General features: G+C 50.2%; 1 protein-coding gene, 1 long non-coding RNA gene and 1 pseudogene across 2 annotated transcripts; 1 reads left to right on the forward strand and 2 right to left on the reverse strand.

The window, feature by feature from the left end:
- Positions 1-2332: 2332 nt before the first annotated feature.
- On the forward strand, positions 2333-2638 carry LOC119521504 (annotated as a pseudogene).
- A 6191-nt stretch (positions 2639-8829) lies between these two features.
- On the reverse strand, positions 8830-17776 carry LOC119521505. The gene is made up of 3 exons (XR_005214368.1): positions 17653-17776; positions 14954-15076; positions 8830-9356 (listed from the first exon to the last, which is right to left on the reverse strand). It is a non-coding gene; the product is annotated as an uncharacterized LOC119521505 (long non-coding RNA).
- Positions 17777-17934: 158 nt separating this feature from the next.
- LOC119521503 (paraneoplastic antigen-like protein 8B) lies at positions 17935-19853 on the reverse strand. The gene is given in 2 exon segments (XM_037819843.1): positions 17935-19284; positions 19287-19853. Coding segments are annotated over 2 exon segments (1893 nt in total). The 3' UTR covers positions 17935-17958.
- Between the last annotated feature and the right edge of the window lie 4714 nt (positions 19854-24567).

Genomic DNA, 24567 nt, shown 5'->3' on the forward strand with positions numbered 1-24567 from the left:
GGGGCTTAAAGCAACCATTTTGTTTTGTTCACGACTTTGTGGGTCAGAAATTTGGAAGGGTTTGGCTCCGTGTTCTTTTCCGCTCCTGGCAGCATCAGCTGTGGTGGCTGGGATTGGATGTCCATTTCCAAGATGTCTTCCTCACCGACATGTCTGGAGCTGTAATACTCCTTGGTAACACCCTCTATCTCTCTCTCTCTCTCTCTCTCTCTCTCTCTCTCTCTCTCTCTCTCTCTCTCTCTCTCTCCATGTGGTTTCTCATTCTCCAAGGTCCCTCCAACAGTTTGGGTACCTCACAGCTTGGTGCTCTCTAGCGTAGTTCATGGTGGCTCAGGACTCCAAGAGACCAAGATGGAAGCCATTGGTCTTCTTAAAAATTCAGACCAGGACTGGCACAGTGTCATTTCCATCATATTCTGTTTCATCAAATTGGTCACAGGTGTTCTGGCCAAATCAGCCCATGGCCACCAGGAACAAATTTGTAGTCCCACAAAATCAAATTTATTGGCTCATTGCAACAAGGGAGACCATGCCCCAGTGGAACCATGGGGCATCTCACCAAATAAAGAAAAAGATAGAATTATTACAGGATTTTAATGATGATGGGGTTTAGGTGAAGCAGTGTCTTGATGGGTTCAGAGCCAAGTAGAGCTGTTCCTATAGGGGCCACACCAGCTATGGACTGTGTAGTGAACCCAGGATCCTGTTTCCTTGGGGACAATAAAATTGGGATAAATGTGGAACATTGTGTTCAGAAATTTCTTAACTGAAGCTTGGCACTGGGGTTGGAAATCAAAGCTGCCTCTCTTTGCCTCCAGGCAAGAGTGAGATACTTCATTCTTGCTGATATTGTTCTAAAGAGCAAAGTTTCTAATAGTTTATAATTATAGAGAAAAAAGTAGTCACTCAGAGGAGAGAGTTGTTTGGCTACTTTACAGCCACCAGGGGACCTTGGGAAAAATCTTGTTTCTCGTTAATGTGCAGCTGACTTATATTTCTTTTATCTCAATTGATGAAGAGTGTTACTTTATCAATCTGGGCTGATTTTCTACTTTTCCACTGGCCAGCCTAGATTCACGAGAAGGGAACATAGACCATCCCTTGGGCTGGTTGGCATCTTTAATATACTACACTTCGTTTGTTGTTTCGAAGATTAAATAAAGTCACGCCGGAGAAGAGGAGGGGAGACAATCGCCTTTCAGTTCCAGCAGGTGCAGCCCTGCTGTTCTCTCCTTTACCACCAGGTGGCGCGCTTGATGGAATATTAATAATCAACCATCAGCGGCCGCTATCGATGCATTATTTTTGTTAATTTAGGTGGGACAAGACTCTCAATTTCTTTGTTAAAAAATAAATCTAGAAAAGTCGTAAGACTTTACTTCATTATGCTCTTGGAAGGAGAAAAATTATCCTTTTTTGAGTTGACAGAGAAAACCTGTGAGAGTTATTCCTTTTAAAAATACATAGGTGCCGTTTACTTGTTATCACCATGGCAACGAATGTCCAATGAAGACAACCAATCAGAAAGGCAGGCTTCTTTCGGAGGTGACTTTCTTAGGATATTGAGGCAATTTCTGAGAGACTCTCACAAGACTCTTGTTCAAATTATCTTTCCAAGGACGGACTAAAATGAACAGAGAACAGACCAGGTTGGAAACAGGAAAAATCATTCAGGACTCTTGGCTGCACAGGAAAACAAGATGGAAATTCTCCGGAACCTTCTGAATTTTTCACTTCTCTGGAACTGAGTCTTTAGACAGGTTTTGTGATGCACAACAGCCTCTCTCTCCCCCTCTCTCTCTCCCCTCTCCCCACCCCCCGTGGCTTAATGTTTAAAAATTATTTTTCTTAAAAAAATAAAAAATCTTTTCCTTCATCCCTTTTTAGCCTTCCTTTGCTAACGGTGAAAACTTGCATTTTAAAGAGCTGGCTCTTAAATATTATCAATGGTATCTCAGGTAAAAATCAGGCCTGGGAGCTCAATTTTACTGACAAAAAAAGGACTCAATAGAATTTAATGAAAACTATTTCACAGGGAAAAGAAGAGATGGGGAATATGTAAATTAGATGGGATTTGAAAGATATTTCAGTGAATTGATGACATTAATGAGACAGAAAGTTGAACACTGAGTGGAAATTTAGTGATTTGAAGGAATTATTGCTAATATTTTGGGCCTGATTTGGTATTCTGGTTATGTTTAAAAAAAAAGTCCTTGGGGGCATAGCGGTGTTGTGCTGTAGGAAAGAGGGGGATCTGCAAACCCTGGAGCGAGGTTCTGCTTGCCTTGAGGGGGCTGCTGTGTGGAGACCCCGGGGTGAAGCCACTGTCACCATGTCCGACCAAGAGAGGAAACTTTCAACTGAGGACTTGGGGGACAAGAAAGAAAGCGAATACATTAAACTGAAAGTCACTGGACAGGAGAGCAGTGCAATCCACTTGAAGGTGAAAAGGACAAGATATCTCCAGAAACTCAGCGAATGTTACTGTCAAAGACAAGGAGATTCAATGAATTCACTCAGCTTTGTCCTCCAAGATTAGAGACTTGCTGATCATCACACTGCAAAAGAACTGGGAATGGGGGAAGAAGGTGTGATCTAAGTTTATCAGGAACAAACAGGGGGTCATTCAACGGTTTAGACATTCTTTAAATTTTCTTTTCCCTTAATCCTTTTCTATTTTTAAAAACAGTTCTTTTGTAATGTGGTATACAAAAATGGAATTGAAAACTGGCTCCCCATCTCTTTAAAAACATCTGGTATTTTGAATTCTAGTGCTCAAGATTCATTATTGTTTGTTTTCATGGTGCTGATTTTGGTGATCAAGACTCAGTCCCCTCCATATTGCCCCTGCCTTTTAAAAATTACTTGTGTGTGCAGAGAGGCCACCTTTTCCAGGACTGTGCATTTTTAGGCTTGTGGTGATAAATAAGATGGACCAATGAGGGGGTCCACATGACTTTCCAATTGCCCCTGAGGTTCTAGCATGTGACTGCATCACTTCTAGACTAGGACTTCCAGTGGGAGATGGAAGTTTTTCAGAAAATTGAATTTTCATTAAGAGCTAATAAAGTTATTCATGCAGAAGTGTATACAACCTAAAAATACTGCTTTTTAAAATTTTATTTGTACTTTTTGGCCTGGGAGATGAGTTTTAAATAGACATTGTGTGTACCAGTGTCACTAAAATATTTGTAGAAACAAACAACAACAACAACAAAAACAGTCCTTGCTTTTTGGAGGTACATATTGAAATGTTTACAGGTAAAATGATGTAATATCTGGCATTTGCTTCAAAATAATATGTAATGGAGATGATGGCGTGGGTGGGGTGGATTGGTTGTTGGCGATGGTTCATTCTGCTATCCTCTCCTCATTTTTGTATGCTTGTTACTCTCCTTAATAAAAAGTTGAAAACATGCTCTCTAGGGAGCTGGCGCATGGTCCCCTCCTCTGATCTTTGGAGACATTTCTAATTCTGCCCACCCCCAGCACACTGGCTACCTCTGTCCCTTGAGGGGAGTCTGGTGGGTTCACATAACTGGGTGTGGTGCGGTGGGCTAAAAGGATGGGTAGGATGGGGGGTGGGGGTACTCCATGTTCAGCCCTCAGCTGATGTTGCTGAGGAGGGAGCAGCATCCTCTGAGATGACTGGGTCCAGGAAGTCCCAGCTATGAGGGGCAATGGGACCCTCTCAGGTTGGGGAGGTGCAGCTGATGAGGGGGTCTTTGGGAGTAGGTGTGAGTTCACTTCAGCGGCTGACAGTGTTGATAGGTTAATACAACAGCCACTTCCAACCCTTTTCCCACTTGCTACCTGATACTATAGAGACCCAAAAAAGCCAGCTCTTCTCTTTCCAGATTCCCTTGCAGCTATGGGCTGACAGTGACACAGTTCTAGCCAATGAGCGTGGTTGGGTGGGGTTTCTGGGAAATATTTTGCTCTTTGATAGAAGGGAGGCATAAGAAGAAAGGACTCTTTCACTGCCCTTCTATGTTCCTGCTTCTTGCTGTTGTGTGAGAAGGTGGTGGCTGGAGCTTGGCAGCCATCTTGTGAGCATGAGGCAACAAGCTGGAAGGCAAAAGCCAGCAAGTGGAGGAATGGAAAGATTCTGGTTTCTTGATAACCTATTTGACCTGCTAATTAAACCTGGAAGCCTCTTTCCACCAAAATTTTGATTAAGTAACTAAGAAATATCCTTATCATTTATTCCTGTAGTCAGTTTGGTTTCCTGTAACTCGTAGCCCAAATCCTGACTGATGCATGCTCCTTCCCAGTTTCCTAGAGCAGGGCTCCCAAACCCAAATGTCTGCAAAGGACAGGCAGCTGATGTGAGGGAGTGAAGAAGGCTGGGCAGAGACTCTGGCACCTGCAGGGTTTGTGTCCTTATAAGGAGGAGCCACGATGAAGTTCAGTGGAAATGTGGGCCTGGTTTGGGCAGCTCTCAATTTTCAAATGTTGTCCGTGGGCAAAGAAAGTCTGTCTGTGGACCATCTCTAGCTCACGAGGCTGTAGTGTGTGGCTTATAGTCTCCAGGTAGGGCTGCATTGGGGTTTTCAGTGTGCCCAGAGTAACCAGAAAACCCTACAGCTCTCTGAGCCCCCCAAGATCTTACTGGATTTGAGAGGGAAACTCACACTCTGGAAAGTACATCTCCCATTTCCAGTGACTATGGGTGCCGTTTGCTCCCTGGAGGAATAAGTTTGGCTGCAGTTGTAAGAAGCCACAACTTACGTGGAACTTACCATGTGCCAGGCTCTGCACCATATTTAAAAGCAAAACTGCTACCATATTTAAAAGCAAAACTGCTATAACCTTATTTTACTTCTACTTTTACTTACATAAACTTGTTAAGAAAGGAGAAAAAACACAAGCATTATTTTTCAAACTCCAGGAGGTTCTCCCCAATTTCTGTACAAGGTGAGTTAGTTATAACAGGATTAGGGATATTTTAGTCAAGGAATTATTTCAAGCTTGAGTAATAAATTCTATTTCCTATTAAAAAAACACAATAATTAAATACAATTTCCCACAACAAACATTTGGAATAAGATTTGTGGGAATGGGGGCCTCAGGGTTAAGAGTTACATTCCGGAAGGAAGCAACACAAAACCATTGGGGTTTAAGTGGTGTCTTATAGGCAAACTTTTTGCTTAGAATTCACCCAGGAAGCTAAATAGCTTTTCAAATAGAATAGGATAGGATAGAATAGGATAAGATAGGATAGAATAGGATAGAATAGAATAGAATAGAATAGAATAGAATAGAATAGAATACTTGTATAGACCCAATGTCCATTTATTTATTTATTCATTCATTCATCTAACTTTTATTGAGAATCTCCTCTATGCCAGGCTCAGTTTTTGGCATAATCTAACCAGAACCTTCCCACATTAGACTGGGAAATGCTTGTGCCCCTAATATCTCCATTCCAGTTTCCCACCAACCTTTGGAACTTGGTAGCCAGTGGCTTCAACTATAGCTTTAACCAAGGCAGGATCTAAATACTAGAGATTTAAAGGAGAAATGATTGGGCACTGTGCATAGGCACCTGCGTTTTCTGTTGACTGTCCCATGGATGGAAAATACGTGCATCCTATATATCTTGGGGGAGTTCTTCTTTGAATGTTTCCCCAAAGACTTCTGATTTGTCCAGGTTTCTGAGGGCATACCAAGCCCAAATCACAAATCTATATTTGATGCCCCTAGCCATTAGATCTAAATCATCTGACCCCAATCCATTTTGGGTGGGGTTCTTTTCCCTCCATCAAACATTATAGTGTGGTTAAGGGTGCAGGCTCAGTGCCTTAGTTTCCACATCTATAAAATGGGGGAATATTGATATCATTTTTCTGAAGATTTATTGAAATAATAATCACAGCTAACAGTTACTAGATGCTAGGTACTGTCTGATTCAGTTATCTATTGCTGCATAACAATCTATCCCAGAATTTTGTGGTTTAAACAATAACCATTTTATTATCTCTCACGAGTCTGCAGATTGATGGGGTTCAGCAGGACGGTTTTCCTGCTTCACATCATGGTGATTGGGGCTGTAGTTATCTGTTCCTTACCTGGGCTAGGACACCCAACGTGGCCCATGCTCACATGACTGCCAGTTGATGCTGGCTGTCGGCTAGGATTTCAGCTGGGGCCACGGGCAGCAGTGCCTCCCCATACACTTGCCATGTGGCCTGGTTTTCCCACAGCATGGCGGCTGTGTTCTGGAGAGATCCTCCCAAGAGCGAGCATTCTGGACCAGTAAGCAGAAGCTGCCAGGCTTCTTCAAGGCAATTTCCAGCACTGCTGTAATATCACTCCACCCCATGCTAATAAATACCTCTCGATGGGGAGAAGAATAAGGAATTTGTACTCCTCACTTTTTTATTGTGGTAAAATATATATAACACAAAAATCATTTTAACCATTTTAAATTATAAAATTCTGGGACATTAAGTACATTGATAACATTGTGTAATCACCACCACTATTTCCAGAACATTTTCATCATCCCAAATAGAAACTTGTACCTATTAAGCAATAACCCCCCATTCTTTCCACTCCCCAGCCCTGGTCACCACTATTCTGGTTTCTGTCTCTATGAATTTGTTTCTTCTAAGTATTTCATATAAGGGAAATCATACAATATTTGTCCTTTTGTGTCTGGCTTATTTCACTGTATGTGAAGTCTTCAAGTTTCATCTGTGTTGTAACGTGTACCAGCACTTCGTTCTTTCTATGGCTGAATAATATTCCATTACATGGATGTACCACATTTTGTTTACCCATTCATCTGTTGATAGACATGTGAGCTGCTTCTATCTTTTGGCTATTGTGAATAAAGCTGTGATGAACATTGGTGTACAAACATCTGTGTGAGTCCCTGCTTTCAGTTTTTTTGCCTGGTGGGGTAATTCTATATTTAACATTCTGAGGAACTGCCAAACTGTTTAAGGCATTTGTATTCATCTTTGATCCATCACACTATTCTAGCATCTTTATATGTATAACTCAATTACCTCTCAAACAATCACATGATGTGGGCATCATTGTTATCATCATTTTACAGATGAGGTGCTGAAGCACAGAGGGGTTGAGTAACTTGCCCAAGTCCACACAGATGATATGGGCAGAACCAGGAAATGAACCTAAACCTCCTGCCTCTAGAATCCACTTCCTAACTACTAAGCCACATGGCTTCCCAAGTGATCCTGTTAGAGATCTTGGCATGCAGAAAGCCCAAATAAATGCTAATATTATTTCAAGCTAGGAATGATGTTTGAATGTTAGACATGTTTTGTTGTAAGTAACAGAAACCCAACTTGAAGTAGCTTACGGAAAAGGGTGAGTTAATTGATTCATGGACTCCAGGGGAGGCTTGAACACCCAACTACAAGAACAGCAGGGACACAGCTAAGAGAATGTGCCTCGGTTCTCTCTTAAGCTCCTCCTCCAGTTTGTCTGCTCAGTTCTATCACTGCATTCTGGAAACATGACTGCCCACAGCTGCTGCTCCTGAGATTTCCAGCTCACAGACTTGGCCATCTCAGAGAGTCTCACTCCAACCTCTCTCTGGTCTCCCATCTAAACTCCTGGGGAAAAGCCCCAGCGGCCCCACTTGAGTCAGGTGACCAGTCATCGATGGCTGTGATTGGCCCACTCTTGGACCAATCACCTGGGAGCTGTGGGTAGGTCAAAGATGGCAGCTCCCCTTAACTCTGTAAAGGAGGAGGAGGATGTCTCTAAAGCAAGGTGCTAGGAGAGCCATTATTCTCGGGAGGCAAACCAGTTTTTCTCCTTGGTCAATACCCCAGTGGTCAATTCTAGTTTGTGTCAATCCATTATCAAATTCCCTTGATCACTTGCCTTAGCTCTTGATCTGCCCAATACTCTCTCCTTCTGGATCCCACTCTAAGTTGGGAATGAAGGTTTGTCCAGACATAGTCACAAAATTGCTAGATGCTTCAGGCTGTTCTGGGATCTTTGGCTACATTTTTATATATACTGTCTACAAAATGTTTCTTTACCTTTGGAAGCTCCAAATTACTATATGCCTTTGCTTAATTCATTTGACTATATTAATTGAGCATCTTCTGTGTGCCAGGCACTGGGGACATTGCCAAAAGCTGAGCAGAGCTAGAGAGAGCTGAGCTGCCAGGTGTTGGAATAGTTGATTAAGACAATCAGCCAAACCGAAAGCAACAGTCGAGGCTTTAATCACTGTAATACACTTACTGTGACAGTGTAAGCAAGAGGCTAAACATGAGCAAGCACCAGCTCTCCCAGTGTTCCATTTTCCGCCATGGAATGGCAGGGTCAGGTGGATCAGCTGAGATGTGGGGATGGTCTCACTACTGATACAGCCCTGAACAAAAAGGATTTATGGACTCAGGGGCTTGGAGCCGGGAGAGAGAGAAGGTCTAGGAGTGGGAAAGTGCTGAGTACTGAGTCAGAGTGGAGAAAAGTGTCTCCAAGCCATCCCCCTCCCCCTGATAAGGAGGACTTAGCCCTTGTCAGGAATGGAGTGGAAGCATCTGGGCTAGGAAGGCTGCTCTGTGTGAAGCATGGGTGGTCAGCGGAGCCTGAGCCCTTGTCTGCAACTCCCTTCAGGAGACTGCAAAGCCCTGTCTGTTGCACCCAGTCCAAGGTGGGGAGGGCAACTTTACCCAAGAGGCCTGCCAGGTAAATCCTTTGCAGTCACCCGGTTTGTCAGGCCTGGAAGATCACACATAGGGCTTTGGCCAGTTTACAGACTCCTCAGAAACAGCAGGGAAAAGCAGACAGTTCCTTGCCCTGGGGGAGATCACAGTGAGGAGAAGAAATTACACAAAGAAACAAACCACTGAACAGAAGACTGATGGGAAGCAGCAGTGTGCCCAGAGCAGAGCGAGGGCAGAGAGAGTGATCCAGCTGTCTTCAGTGGCCAGCACTGCTGTGACAAGTACCACACACTGGTTGGCTTAAACCACAGGGATTTATTGTCTCACAGTTTTGGAGTCTGGGAGTTCAAAATCAACATCTTGCCAGGCCAGGCTTTCTCCTGGAATCTGTAGTGTTCTGGTGCTGGCTTGTCAGCAATCCTCGGCATTCCTTGGCTTGTGGATGCTTCTTTGCTTCTGTTGCATGATGATCTGTCTCTCCCTTCCTGGCTTCTCCTTCTGGCTTCTACTGAGGACTGCATCTGAATTTCCTCTGGTTGTAAGAACTTCTGTCATATTGGATTAAGGCCCACCCTGATTCAATTTGGCCTCATCCAAGTAGGATCTTTGACCATCCTATGTACAAATGAGTCCCCACCCATAGGACTGGGGGTTAGGATAGGAACGTCTTTGTGGGGGGCGTGGTTCAATCCACTGCACCTGGTAAGATCAGAGAGGCGTGCAGGGGTCACATCAGGTAAGGTCCTGTGGCCAAACTCAGACCTGCCCCTTTTGCCTGAACCTGCCAACAAGACCCTCCCTCCTTTGCCTCTAGCCAACTTCCTGTTCTCTGTCTCATGAGTGATTAGCTAAGATTAGAAGTGTATACACCCTCAGTTAGACACAGTGTTAACATTTTTCTGTTCAGCTGAGACTTCCTTTGATAATAATACAACCCCAACTGTAAATCACCCCCCACCCAAGTCACTTCGCCCTCTGAAAGTCTAAGGCAAAACCACGCTGCAAAGACACTCTGCTCTTTCAATATGGGATCTTCTCCCTATTGCAATAGCCTGAGTAAAAGCAATCCTCTTACTTGTCCTGTTTTGATCTTTGACTTTTTGTAAGGCGTGGAATTCACTTTAATGACCATGGGAGGCTGAGGGAGAGCTTTGAGCAGGGGAAGGATACAATTACACTTACAGAAAGTCCTCTGGCTGCTTGGTGAAGACAGACCGTGCAGGTGTGAGACTGAAAGCAGAGACCAGCCTGAGTGACCCTTTTAGCCCAGCCCTGTCTACTAGAGCTTTCTGCAATGAAGGAATATTCTACCATCTATTCTGTCCAATACAGTAGACTCTAGTTGCATGGATATTGAGCATTCCAAATGTGGTTAGCGTGACTGAGGGATTGAATTTTTAAATTTACTTAATTTTACTTCACTAAATTTCCAACTGAAATTGCACGTTGTTGGTGGCTATTGTTTTGGACTGTGCAGATCTAGAGGTATTGAAGCTTTGGTCAATCATATTCGCTGAACCTGTTTCCTCACCTCTACAGTGGGAATAATAATAGTACATGCATCTCAAAAGGAACCAGTAGATGTTACCACTCAATGCAACACACATTTATAGTCAGATAAGGGATGCCAAAATTCTCTACAAATGAATGCAAACCTGGCAAAAATTCACCGATATCCACAGAGTGACAATCAATTGCCCTCCACTGGATACAACTGCATTTCTAGGGACACGAATTATTTGCATGACTATTAGTTTTCTACAAGGTAACTTCTACCCCTATGGAGTTGTCAAATAGTCCAGACACAGGACAAAGACAGGCAGAGAACCCAAGTGGATTAAGCTAGTCAGGACCACCCTCTACGTCTTTTCCCCTGCAGGGTTATCCTGAGGATTAGGTGAGAATACGAATGTTAAGTGCCTGGTACAGGGTATGGGACTTGAACAGCCAAGCCTCAGTTTCCTCATCTGTAAAATGGATTTAATGCCCCTAAGCCCCAGCTCAGCATATATGTGGTGAATGCGTGAATGTCTCCTTCCTCTGCAGATTTGCATCACCTGGGGAGACTCTGCCTCCTCCATTCCCACTTCCCCAATCAAGCTGTGCCCCCTACAGAGCTTTCCAAGGCAAGTCTCCTGCTGTGCTGCTGTCGTCCAGCAGAGGGCGCGCCACACCAGGCCGGCGTCATCCTGCCCATCCCAACGTGGTCTCGGCTCTGGCTTAAGTTTACCGTGAGCAGGGGCTGTGCTAATCGCTTTGCACTAACAATCACACCCAAAATCCACAAAAATGCCCCAAGGTTGGTGAGGACGTTGATGCTCAGGGAGGTAGGTCACCTGTCCAAGGTCATCCACAAACCAAGTGGTAGAGTTGGGACTTAATCAATCAAGGACTGTCTGGCCTCAAACCTGTGCCATTAACCACCCTGTTCCCCGTGCAATGACAGCAGCAGCTGTAACAACCAGTCCTTATAGAGGACTCTATCTGCCGGGCACAGGTCTCTAAATATGCGTGTGCATGCTTGTGTGCGCACATGTGTGCATGTGTGGTTCATCATAACACAACCCCATAAAGTACAAATATTATTGTTCCTCTTTTTACAAATAAATAAATTAAGGCACAGAGAAGTTAAACAACTATCCAAAGTCACACAGAAAGTAAGCAGTGTAGCTGGGATTCAAACCCAGGCACCCCGGGTGTTGGAGACTGAGTGGGGAGTTGTGGAGTGTCAAAGAAAAAGTTGCACTGGACAATGTCAAATCGGCAAGGATGACTTCGTGCAAAGCCGGAGGGAAGGGAGAGACCAGAAGGTTATGGCAAGAGGGGCGAGAGATTGGAACCAAATTCGAACTCTACCCCACTGAAGCAGAGGACAGGAAGGTTCTGAAGACCTGGGGTGAGCTAGTGGGAAAGTACGGGAGGACCCTCCTCAGGGCAGGGGTCAAGCCCTGGGGCAGGTTGATCACACCAAGCCCTCTCCTGAGTTCACCATAGAAACCAGGTGGGACTTGTTCTCTCTGGGCTCTGTAAGGACCAGGGTGAGGAAATCAGGGGCCTAGAGTCACGGAGGAGCCTGCCCGACCAAAGTCGAGTCAAGCTACAGGGAAGCAAAGGCCATCTTGATCAGCAACACAAAGGGTGCGGGGTTTCTTAGCCTATACTGTTTTAGGGTCAACATTGTCAGCAGAAAGGGACCCAGGAGGCAAAAGAGGACGATGCAATCACTGTGTCAATCAACAAACACTTACTGAGTTCCTACTCTGTGCCAATCCCTGGCCAGGCCTGGGGATATAGTGGTGAGCAAAACCTGGTGCCACCCTGTCCTCCGGGAGCTCCTACTCTAGTTGGGGAGATGAGACCTCACAGCCACGGGGTAAGAGGTTTGGCTTGGACGTGAGGTGGGTGGTGTGTGAGGTTTTCTGCTTTTCCAGAAAACCCGTAGGAGGATTAGTCATTCCTGACTGTTCCATGTGGCTTGTGGTGTCTTCATGAGGGGCGGGATATATTCTCTATTTTGCATTCAATCGTGTCCCCCACAAAGGCGTGTTCAAGCCCCAAGCCCCGGCCCTGTGGCTGTGCACCCATTTGTAAACGGGCTCTTTGAAGATGTTATTAGTTGAGAGGTGGCCAGACTGAATCAGGGGGGCCCTAATCCAATATGACTGGAGTCCTGATAAGGAGAGCAAATTTGGACACAGTGTTTAGGAGATAGACACGGACAGAGACTATGTGACAGAGGCAACAAATGGGCTCGGGAACGCAGGCCAGCCCCACAGAAATGCTGCAGATGTCACAGAACGCAAGGTCCTGCCCACAGCTCAAGTTTGGACTTCTAGCCTCCAAAACTGGGAGAACAACAAATCCCTGTTGTTTAAGCTGATCAGCCTGCAGTGTTTGTTACAGCAGCCCTGGCAGACTGAGCCGCTCCCCGACCCCAAAGATAAACCAGGCAACTTGTGACTTGCTTTTGGTCCACATTACATGCACCGTGCACCGGCTGTGAGCAGAGGCTGTGACGGTGGCTGTGCGATTTGGCCATTGTTTTGTCACAAGAAGAACATATCCAAGCAGGGGCTGCCCCTTCAGCCCGGATTCTAGAATGAGGCAGACCCTCAGCCGCTGCCACTGATGGGTAATAAACAAAGGTGAGAAATAAACCTTTGTTGGCTGGGGGCTTCTGAGCCAATCACGGGGTAATTGTGACCACCACACCACACCGTGAAGGTTCTCTAAGGTTGGTGGCAGGTGGGGTCAGAGCTGGAAGCTGTCCCCCACCCCACAGTGCCTCCAGCAACTTGACACTCATTTGCTGTTAACCCAGACACGACTCAGTGATGGGTGCACTTAGTTTTATAAACCAGAGTGGATTTAGAGTTGTTTCCATAGCAACGACGACCTCACCCACTTTCATTTCAATGTGCTTCCTTGAGGGGGTGGGAAGGAGGTGAAGACATAGTCAGAAAGCCAGGAAATCCTGAGTTGGGTGGGTAAGGCTTTGGAGCCCACTAGATTTGGGCTAAAACTCCAGCTCTGCCACACTCTGGCTGTGTAACCTTAGGGAAGTCTCTAAAATTCTCTGTGCCTCAATAAAATGGGGATTATCCCAGCCCCATCCTGCAGGGCTGCTGAGATCAGGCCCAGAAAGCAGTTGGCACAAATGGACTGCAGCGTGTGTGTCAGTTAAGAATAATTTCCCGGGTGACACCAGCACCAACTTGAGCTGTGAGGCATCTTCCAGGCCCCAGGACAGCCACCCAGCTGACGCTCATGGAAGAGAGATGAACTTTCTGTTGAGCTCTGCTTCAACTGTAGAATTGTGAGCAAAATAAATATTTTTGTTTTGGTCCTAAGGTTTGGGACTTGTCGTGCAGCAGTAGATAACTGGAACAGGGATGAAACACTGTTTACCCCTACCCAAAAATTTATTCTTCCTTGCTAACAGAAACTGGATTTTATTCAGGTATCATCCAGCACTTCCTTGACTTTGATCTGCCCCATTTTTTGGTCAGGGCATAGCTGTGTGATACCAGCCAAAGAGCTATCAGCAGAGGTCTGCTGAGGGCTTCTGGGAAAAGGATTTCCAGCCTCATAAGGAGGAGAAGTTCCCTGCTCTCTTCCCTCCTCTGCTTCCTGTCTTTGGACATGGTGTGTGGGTATGATGTCTGGAGCTGCTGCAGCCACCCTGTGCCATGAGGGGAGGCCAGGAAAACTGCAGACTCTGAACTTGACATCTTGGAGTTGCCAAATTAACTTCGGCAACTCCTCACCACTTGACTTCTTGCTATGTTTGAGCCACTATTCACTGGATACTCTGTAATTTAACCCCCGAAAGTCTTCCTGATGAGGTACTGGGTGCTCTTGGGAGCCCTTGGGTGTCATTTCACTCCTTGCTCTTATTTCACTACCTGTCTCACTGTCTCCTGGAACTAGACAGGACAGAAATGGTGTAGATTCCTAAGCAGCTAGAAAGTCTTGTTTAGAAAAGAAGGTATTTCCCCACGAACCAATTACTTATCCCTTTGCCAAAGCCAAATGCTTACACATATGAGTATGTGCCGGATAAAGAAGGGAGAAAATGCACTGTCTATTGGTCCCTCAGGAACTGGCGAGGGAGTGGTTTCTCTCCCATGAATGCGTGGCTTTAATTTTTATGTATTTGGAAAAAAATGAGACACAAGAGGATAGAGCTCTCCATGGTGGTTTTAAAATATGTCCACATGGGAATGCAAAGTGGGGCAGCCACTGTGGAAAGTGTATGACTGTTCCTTAAAAAGTTTAATATAGAACTACCATCTGTGGTGAAGTGAATCGTGGACCCCAGTTTGCATGTGTTCTAGGTGTCGGTCCACATTATGGTGGATGGGCACCCATTGTAAATAAGACCCCTTTAAGGTGTCACTTTGGTTAAGGTGTGGCCCCACTGAATCAAGTTGGCTTTAAGTCTGGCTGACTGAGTCCTCTAGAAGCCGAGTGGAAGTCAGCAAGAGAGAGAAGCTGCGGGCAGCAGCCAGAAGTCCACAGCACCCAGAAGAGAAAAAACATACTACCATGTGCATTGTCACGTGACAGAAAAGCCAAGGAACCCCAAAGGTTGCCAGCAGGTCTGAGATACTGACCCCAGAAGGAAGCAAGCCTACCAGCCTCTAAAACCATGAGCCAATAAATTCTTTTTGTTAAGCCCACTCATTGCATGGTATTTGTTTTAGCAGCCAGGAAATGAAAACACCATATAATCTGGCAATTCCCTTCCTAGGTAAATACCCAAAGAAACTGAAAACAGGCACTCAAACACTTACCTGTGCACAATACTCACAGCAGCATTCTTCAAACAGCCAAAAGGTGGAAACAGCCCAAGTGTCCACCAACAGATGAATGGATCAACACAATGTGGCACGTACGCACAGCGGAATATTCTTTGGCTGTAAGAAGGATTGAAGTTCTGAGACATGGGGCAACGTGTGTCTTATAGACGAACCTTAAAAACTTTATGCTGAGTGAAATAAGCAAGGCACATCAGGACAGAATACTAAATAATTTCATTTACACGAAATATCCGGAAATAGTGACTCTGTAGAGATAGTAGACTCGAGGTTACCAGGGGTTGTGGGTAGAGAGAGGAAGGGGGAGTTGTTGCTTGGTGGATAGAGTGTTTATAAATGTTGGAAAATTTTAAACGAAATTAATTTTAAAAGAAAAAAAATATGTCCACACATTCTCTGATATTTCTTCCTTCAAGAGGTGGAGCTTACTTTCCTTCCCTTTGAGTATGAACTGGGGCTTAGAGACTCGCTTCTAACAGATAAAATACAGCAGAAGTGACAAAGCACGGCAACCGCCAAGTAAATGAGCCATTTTAGAGTCCAGTCCTCCAGCCCCACTCAAGATGATGGTAGCTCTGAAGGACCCCTTGGCTTCCCCCTCAGGAGAGACCCTGAGTCAGAACCACCCAACTAAGCTGCTTCCAGATTCCCGATGCTCAAAAATGGTCAGCAAATAACCCACTTGTTTTAAGCTGCTAAAATTTTAGGGTAACTTGTAACCTAGGAATAGGGCAAGGAAGGGAGAACTTGCTGGGAAGGAGACGGGCCCCTCCTGCTAGCTCTCCTTCTTCTGGAAGGGGGCAGATGTGGAGAGGCAGGGGCAGAGGTGGCATTAAAAAGGTTTAACAACCAGCAGGTCCAGGACGCTGCCTGAAATCCTCACCACCAGGCTGAATAGCCTTGACAGTGGGCATCTTGGGCCTCAAATTGCAAACACACAGCCTTTCAGGGCTGGGTAGGGCCAGGTACTGGGGAGGGTGTGTGGGGGGAGTAGAGGCTGGGGCCTGGAGGAGGACATCCGGGGGGAAGTGGGGCAGGGGGCAGGAGCCTGAGCCGGGGTTGGGAGTGGGGGCACTGGTGAGAATCCACTCATAGAAAGCCCAGTAATAGAGGATGGGGTGGGCTTAGGGACCCCAGAGGACCCGGGAGGGACTCAGGGGGCCCTGGGTGGCTAAGGGGCTGCAGTGCTGGGGGAGGGGCTGGGCCTGAGAGGGTGGGCGGGGCCAAGGGGGGGTCGTGGGGTGAGGGACCGCGCTGGGCTGCGGTTGGGGGGTGGGCACAGGCTCTGAGCAACCAAGGACGCTGGGTGTAAATGGGGGACGGGCAGCTCCAGGGTGTTCTGCCCCATCCCCGCAGACACCCCCGCAGACACCCCCGACACACCGCGCCCGGCTCCCAGAGCACGGGGAGACCAGGCTGAGGCGTAACACCCTTTACTGAAGGCGCTGACGGAGTCCACCACGGGGGAACCGAGGGCAGCTCCGGGGAGTGGCGGGGCCTTCCCTGCCCCGGGAGGCCGCCCTCCCGCCCGGGTGGCCCCGACACGCGGCGCGACGGGTCCACCCGGGGCCATGGGACGCGCTCAGAGCCCCTGCGCCTTCCGCGATCTCCCGCGGGATGGGAGCTCGTCCTCTGCTGGGGACGGAAACTGGGACACAGATCCACACTCACGGCCCCCAGGAGACGCGGGCGCTGGGAGGCGTCCGGGGAGACGCAGCGAGCTGGGGGCGGAGGGCGGCGCACACCACGACGCGGGACAATCGCCACCGCGCTGAAGCGCCCGCACGGGGGGCGGGAAGACCTGGGCTGTCTCCACCGCTCGCCCCCGCCCCTCTGCTCCCCGGGGACCGTCCTCCCCTCTGAGGCCGGGGACCACCGGCAGCTTCCACCCCGGCAGGGGACGGGCCTCCCTCGCGTGTCCCCCGGGGGGTGACTCTCTCTCCCGTCTGAAGACCGGGGTGCAAAGCCAGCGCTGCAGGGGCCGGTCAGGCCCGGGCGAGTGGGGACAGCTGGGGGGACCCACGGAGGGGAGGCCACAGCCTGTCCCAGAGGGGCTGCTGCTTCCGGTGCTGGGAGAAGCCAGAACACTGGAATTCATGGGAATCGCCGGGATTGTAAACGGTGGCAAACACTGAGCGGTGCCGGAAACGCTGTGCCGGGGGACGGCCGAGCACAGCTGTGGGCAGAGCAGGTGCCCTTGGCCTCCAGGAGCACATCCTGGGCATCCGCCGTCTGGGCCAGGGCGGGGCTGAGTCTTTTTCTTTTCTCCCCTCCCCCTTGGCCCCCTCCTCTCCCATCTTTCCAACTCCCCCTTCCTTCCCTGGATGCTCTTCCCTGCGCTCCCCCTGGCCCGGGCCCCTTCCCCTCTCCTCCCTCCTCCCTCCCTCCCCCACCCCCCTCCACCTCTCCCCACCTCTCAGCCTTCCCTTGCTCAATGCCAGGCAGGGAGGTCCGGCCTTCAGTGTCAGCTACATCTTGTCCCCGACTACCCCACTGGGTGTACAAGCCTCGATCACAGACCCCAGGCCCTATCAGATTGGGGGTGGGGGGAACGGTGGCCTCACGACGTTGGCTGAAGCAGGTGTCCGTGGGACAGTCCAGGTGCCACAAAAGGCACAAAGCACGAACCGGCCCTGCAGCCTCCCCAGGGGGCCGGTGTCCGAGGACACACTCACCCGGTGGGGACCCACAGACGCGCCCCACTCAGTGCTCCTGAGAGCAGGTCACAGCTGATGTTTGGTTCTCTTCCTTCTGGGCTCCCCCGGGATCCCCTCACCACCTGCCAAGTAGGGACTCAAGGGTCCAGGTGAGCAGCAGCTGCGCCCACGGAGCAGCAGAGCAGGAAGCAGCCCGGAAGCAGGAACCACACCTGTGCTGGGGGCGGGGGCGGGGGCGGGGAGGGGCGGTCCACGGGGAGGGCGCCCCCGCAGGCGGCCCCCCAGACCCGCCGGGCCTGCTCGCAGCCTGGTGTCCGGCCCCCTCTAGCGGCATTTGGGCGGCAGCCTCCTGCCCCGCCGGGCCTGCTTCCCACGCGCCGACTTGGCGCCGCTCGGCGGCTGACCCTTGGCCTCTCCGGCCTTGGAGTGCGCCCCGGCGCCCGGACCCGCCTTCTTCTTCTTCTTGCTCCCCGCGGCTTCGTCCTGGGTCCTCGCCCGGCTCCCAGTGCTCCTCTCAGGAGTGGCTCCCCGGCCACGGCCGCGACCTCGGCCGCCTCCTCGGGTTTTGCGAGACCCTGATGCGGTGGGAGCCGCCGCCGTGGAAGCCCCCGCTGGGCGCAGGCCCCTGGAGGTGGACACCCTGTCCTCGGGCTCTGACTCCTCGCTCTCCGTGTCTTCCGACTCCTCTTCGGACTCCGCGTCCTCCCCCTCCTCAGACCCCTGGTCCGACTCCAGGTTCTCGGGGGCAGCCAGGAGAGCCAGGACCTCCCCCAGGTTGCCTCTGGCATATTTGTACTTCCCGCCTTCCCAAGCGTTTTCCTTTTCCTCCTTCACCACCTCAGCCATGTCCTGGGCCGCCAGGAGGGCCACTAACTCCGGGAGGCGCCCCTCATCTTCATCATCATCATCATCATCATCATCACCATCATCATCATCATCACCCCAGCCTCCCAGGACACCGCGATGAGCCTTCCCCTTGGGGTTTTCTGGCTCAGCCAACGTGGAAATGCATTCCAGAAGATTCCCATCGTCTTTGGCCTTCCTGAGGACCACGGCGTCCACCTCGTGGCCGGCTTCCTCCACCTTCACGCGGGTTCCGGAAGTGTCCTTGGCCATGACAGACAAGACCTCCGGCAGTGCGTCTGTCCTGCCCGCCTTGTCTTTCCTGTCACTCCAGCCTGGTGACTTGATCACGGAGGCTATTTTCAACATCTCCTCCCGGGCGGAGGGATTGGACGGGTCCGTATAGGCCACGATGGCCATAAACTTAGGGTTGTCCACTCCTCCTTTTTCTTCATCCCTATTTCCCTGGGCCTCACTTTCAGAAGCGTCACTGTCCATCGGCTCCACGTCTGAGGTGTCTCTCACGGCCAGGAGGGCCACCAGGTCGGGGATGCTACTCCTGTCTTCTGTGATGTTCAAGCTGATCAACTTGGCCCCTGGAAGCTCCTTCTTGGCTTTGTCTGTCACGGTCACCAGGGCCAGGAACTCTCGGGGCCCATCTCTGTCCTCCCTGTCCTCGCTCTGATAGGCCCACTTCTTAATGAGCTCCTTGGCCGCAGCCTGGAGCGTGGGGTAGAGTGCATGCTGGTCCTCATCTTCACTCAAATCATCCTCGTCGACCTCCTGGATGACAAGGCCCAGACTCTCCTCTCGTCGTAAGAGTCTTCCAACTCGCTCCTCACACAGGGGGACAGCCGTCCTCCTCGGCCCCTCTTCCTGCCCTTCTTTGTCAGCCTGTGGCCTCTGACCCTTCTTCCTCAGCCCCTCAGGCCCTGCCTGGCCTTCCTCACTGCACTGGGAGGGGGCTCGGCCTTCCCTGAGACCAGAGGGATGGGCTTGTCCCTGGGGTCCCTGTCCCCTGTGGCCGGGGTGGGCCTTTCATCCAGCAGCAAGTGCTTCATCTGCCTCAGGACCCTCGTGTCCTCGGCACGGTCCTTGCACAGCACCCTCCACACCCTGTCCCCACCTGGGATCTCCCTGGGGATGGTGGCGTGATTGAGGGTCCCCACGAACTCCACCAGGGCGGCCTTGGCCTTCTTCTTCCTCACAGCCTTGATGTTCCGCAGCCAGAACGCGCCCAGGGGCAGGAAAGCCCGCTGCAGGACGGCCTCGATGTCCGCCTGCCCCAGGGCCACGGGGATTTCGGTCACCAGCAGGGCCTTGTGGACGTCCACCTCCAGCCTCTTGCACCAGTCCTCCAGCAAGCTCAGCGCCATGGCGCCCGCCTCCAAAGGTCCCCTCTCCAGGACTGTCCGGGAATCCGCGGGGGGCTTACGTGTCTGCGCCCTGGGCCGGGCCCCAGGGACGTGGTGGACCCCCTCTGAGCCCCGCGTCGTCGAGGGAGCTGCGGGAGGCACCGGGGGCGGGGCTTTCCCTCCCCCGCCACCTGCGGCCACGCCTCCCTCGCCTGGATCTCCGCCGCTCCTGCCAGGCCCCTGCGTCGGCCGCCCCCATTGGCTCCTGCTGTTCCCATGGCAACTGCCTTGAAGCAGTTGTCAGGGGCTGAGCATCTTCTTTTAAGGATCCCAGTGAACATGAGACTATGCTACCTGTTTGTTCACTGGCATCTTTCTTGACTCAGCCTGATTCCGGGGGCCAGGCCTCACTCAAGGGACCCAGGCCTTACTTGGGGGTGACCTGGCTATGAGTCTGGGGTGAGTTTAAAGCTAAGGACCAGGGAGTGGCCCCAGGTGAGACGGAGGCTGAGGGAGGCCCTGCAGGGGCCAGACATGGCACAGGGCTCCCCTGGCTCAGCTCCCCACCATTCAGCTGCAGTCCAGGGTGGTGGACCACAGCTGCCATGATCCTGTGTGGAGGGGGCAGGGTGCCCGGAGGGAGAGGGCTGCCCTGGGGACACCCACAAACTGCCCCATGACACCCAGGACGTTCCTTTCAAAATAACTGCCCTGTTGACACTCCAAGTGCTGCCCCCGTATGTTCCTGGGCAGCACCCCCAGAATTGTCCTGTTCCTGCCCTAGACCCAGCCCCACCTACCATCTTCTGGAACCTGGGGTACTGTGGTGGCGAGCCAGGCCCCAGGTGCGGACGGACCCCAGTTGACTCTGTTCCTTCACCCCCTTTTTCCACCTGGGCAAAGAGCATAGCTCAGAGTCGTTACTTCTCCATCCTAACTGACTAGTGGCTGAGCTGCCTGTTTGCACAAGCACAGGTCTTTTCTACAAATGCCGTGACTGAGAACAGGACCTGGTGGCTGGGTCTTTTCTGGGGGTAGTGAGGCTGTCTCTACCAGATTTTGTCACCTTGTCCCCTGTTGGCAGAGAACTGGGGTCCCCTGGCCTCAGGTGCCCGTGGGAAGGGATGGTACCAGGTTTGAGTAACCAGCAAGCCCTGCCTCCCTGCCAGCCCTGCCCCAGCTCCTGGAGCCAGACGTTGTATGTGGCAGGGCGCCAAGAAGTTTCCTGAGGCCCTTCCCTTTGGAGCTTGGAGAATGCTTTGGGGGCTGGATTAAGCAGGGCTCTTTGGGTTCCAAATGCAGAAATCCAAGGTAACCTGGCTTAAGCAGAAAAGAGAATTCATTGGCTTATGTTACTAAGAAGTAATGGCTTCAGGCATGGCTGGTTCCAGGGACCATTCACTCATTTATTCAGCCAAAGACCCAGGGCAGACTCCCATTGGATCAGCTGGGTCATGTGTCTGTTCCTGCACCAATCACAATGCCTGGAGAGGGACTGTGTGCTCTGATTGGCCAGGCTTGGGTCCAGGAGGGTTGGGTGAGCCCCACAGGAACCATCAAGAAGGAGAGGGCAGAGGGACTCCCCAGAGAGAAATGGAGGCGAGTCACCCAGGAGAGGAGATGGATGCTGGCCTGGAAAGCAGGAGATTCTGTCCCAAGGGGATGGAGCAGTGGTGAGAGTCACTGTACCTGGATCCTGGAGGGGCTGAAGGGAGGATGGGACCCTCTCCAGGAGCCCTGATGGCCCCAGTGGGCTAATTCTGGGGATTCTGGGAGCCTGGGGTGGGTACCCTTGGCAGGCAACTGGGGTCTCCACTTCTTGGCTATGGGTGTTTGTTGGAGAATTTCTGGATCTCTGGTCAGGGGAGGAGGATTCATTCATTAACGTGTGCTCACTTGTCCAACACCTGAATCATTCATTCATTCATTCATTCATTCAATATTTCTAATGCCTGAATTTGAAATTCTAGGGATCCTGCCTCCTGGAGCTCAAAGCTTCCTATGATCATTCATGGAAGTGAATACTGGGAGTGAAAGTCTTTGATCTTCAGAGGAGGTGGGTCAGAGGAGCTGCAGCTGGCCCTGGATCTGGGTAGGCTTCCTGGAGGAGGTGACATTGAACTGGGATTGAAGGGAGGAAGTGATCATCTGTGGGAGGCGGGGTAGGGAAAGAGAGGAAGTTCTTTCAAGGTGGCAGGTGGGCAGAGATCCAGTGGCTGAATAGAGGACAGGATTTCTGGGAAGCAGATGGTGGTGGAGTGTGGCCAAGCAGGGGGATGGGCAGTGAGGGAGGTGGCAGGACCAGGCCCACGGGGCCTTGAGGATTAGTTACACCAGGGCTGTGACTGAGAAGCAAAATACTGTGGGGTCACCAGGGCCAGAGCTGGAAGCTTCTCTGAAGTTTAGACACTGAATGACACTGGGAAAATTCAACACCCTCTCTGAGCTTCACTTTCCTCATTTGTAAAATAGAGACCCTCCTTGCTACCTCTCAGAGTTGTGTTGATTTATAGATCATGCATGTTGAAGGCTTAACACATGGCCTGGCACGCAGTAGAGCTTTAAGTTGCAGTTATTAGTGTCAGTCATTACCTTAGTACCATAATTCCTTTTTGGATTTTAGAGCAGGTTTCCCTAAACCTTCATTAGGGATTTACTGGGCAGAGCGCCCTCTGGTGGACACAGGGAACCACATCTCAGAGAAGAAAGATGGAACCAGAGGTTTAAATTGTAATGGGACCCATCTTCCCTGTCTCCCTCCTTCCTCTTTTTCTCCCTCCCTTCTTTACCCCTCCCTCCCTCCGTTCATTCATCACACGTATTCCCCAAGTCGTTGCATTAGGGATTTGCTGGGTCTGAGCGCCCTCTGGTGGGCAAATGGAGCCATAACTCAGGGAAGCAAGATGGTCAGAGGTTTAAATTAAAAGGGTCCTGTGCCAGTTTGTATGTGCTATGTCCCCCAAAACGCCATGTTCTTTAATGCAATCTTGTGGGGGCAGATGTATTAGTGTTGATTAGGTTGGAATCTTTGGATTAGGTTGTTTCCATGGAGATGTGACCCACCCAATTGTGAGTAATACTTTTGATTAGATTATTTCCATGGAGGTGTGGCCCCACCCATTCAACGTGAGTCTTGATTTAGTCACTGGAGTACTTTAAAAGAGAGCCACACAGACCCAGATGCTTGCTGACGCGGATGCTTAGAAATGCTTGGAGTTGCAGACCCCTGAGGTTGGCTGCAGCTTAGAGAGCAAGCTGTTCTAGTTTGCTAATTCTGCCAGGATGCAAAACACCAGAAATGGATTGGCTTTTATAAAAAGGGGGTTTATTTGGTTACACAGTTACAGTCTTAAGGCCATAAAATGTCCATCAACAAAGGGTACCTTCACTGGAGAAAGGCCATTGGCATCTGGAAAACCTCTGTTAGCTGGGAAGGCACATGGCTGGCATCTCCTTGCTCCCAGGTTGCGTTTCAAAATGGCTTTCTCCAAAATGTCTGCATCAGCTTCCAACAGCCATCTTCAAAATGTCTGTCTAGCTATGAGCTCCTTCTCTCTGAGCTTATATAGTGCTTATACACTGGAGTAAACTAAACAAGGCCCATGCTGAATGGGCGGGGCCACACCTCCATGGAAATTATCCAGTCAGAGTTATCACCTACAGTTGTGTGGATCACATCTCCATGGACACTGAGCCGATAGGTTCCAACCCAATCCACACTAATACATCTGCCCCAAGAATGCATTAAAGAATATGGCTTTTTTTCGGGGACATAAATATACAAACCGGCACAGAAGCTGATGCTAACATTTTGGAGAACTCCATTTTGAAATGCAACCTGGGAGCAAGCAGACGCCAGCCACATGCCTTCCCAGCTAACAGGTTTTCCAGATGTCATTGGCCATCCTTCAGTGAAAGTACCCAAATACCTTATTGTTGATGCCTTACCTTGGACACTTTATGGCCTTAAGACTGTAACTTTGTAATCAAATAAACCCCCTTTATAAAAGCCAATCCATTTCTGGTATTTTGCAAAACGGCAGCATTAGCAAACAGGAACAGGTCCCATCCTTCTTCCTTCCCTCCCTCCTCTTTCCCTTCTTCGCTTTCATACTTTGGTTCATTCACACACACTCTCCAAGTGTCTGCTCTGTGCGTGAGCTTGTGCTGGGCAAAGCCTGAGACCCAGCAATGAACAAAACAGCCTTAGTCTCCTGGGGTTCACATCCCCAGTTGGGGAGACCCAGGAAGCCCTCCTGGGTAGAGCTTAGCACTGGAGCCAGATACTTTAGGGCAGAAAGAGGCTGGGGGAGGAGAAAGGAGCACATTACACTGGCATCCTAGGCCAGAGTGAGGGGCCTGTGTGGGTCCCTTGAGGGCACTAGGGAGCCACAGAAGGGTTTAGAGTAGTGGAGGGGCAGGGATGAGATTGTGCTGTGGTGTGAGGAAGAATGGGAAGGGCAAGACTGGGGCTGGACCCAGGAGGAGACGGGTGGGGATGAAGTGGGGGGAGAGGGGAAGAGGGAGGCACCAGAGCCCCATGCCAATCCTAGTTTGAGGGAGGAGTCCCCTTCCTGCCCTCGGGGGTCATCCTTAGTCTGCGTCTGATGGAGGTTCCCCCCCAACAGCTCTGGACCTGGCCCTGGCCTCCAGCCTGGTGTCACCATACAGAGCTCCTATCCATCCCCCTTCAGCTGGGAGAGTCCGGGCTCCCCACCTGTTCCTGCCCCCAGCT

This window comes from Choloepus didactylus, chromosome 27, assembly GCF_015220235.1.
Source record: "Choloepus didactylus isolate mChoDid1 chromosome 27, mChoDid1.pri, whole genome shotgun sequence".
NCBI classification, from domain to species: domain Eukaryota; kingdom Metazoa; phylum Chordata; class Mammalia; order Pilosa; family Megalonychidae; genus Choloepus; species Choloepus didactylus.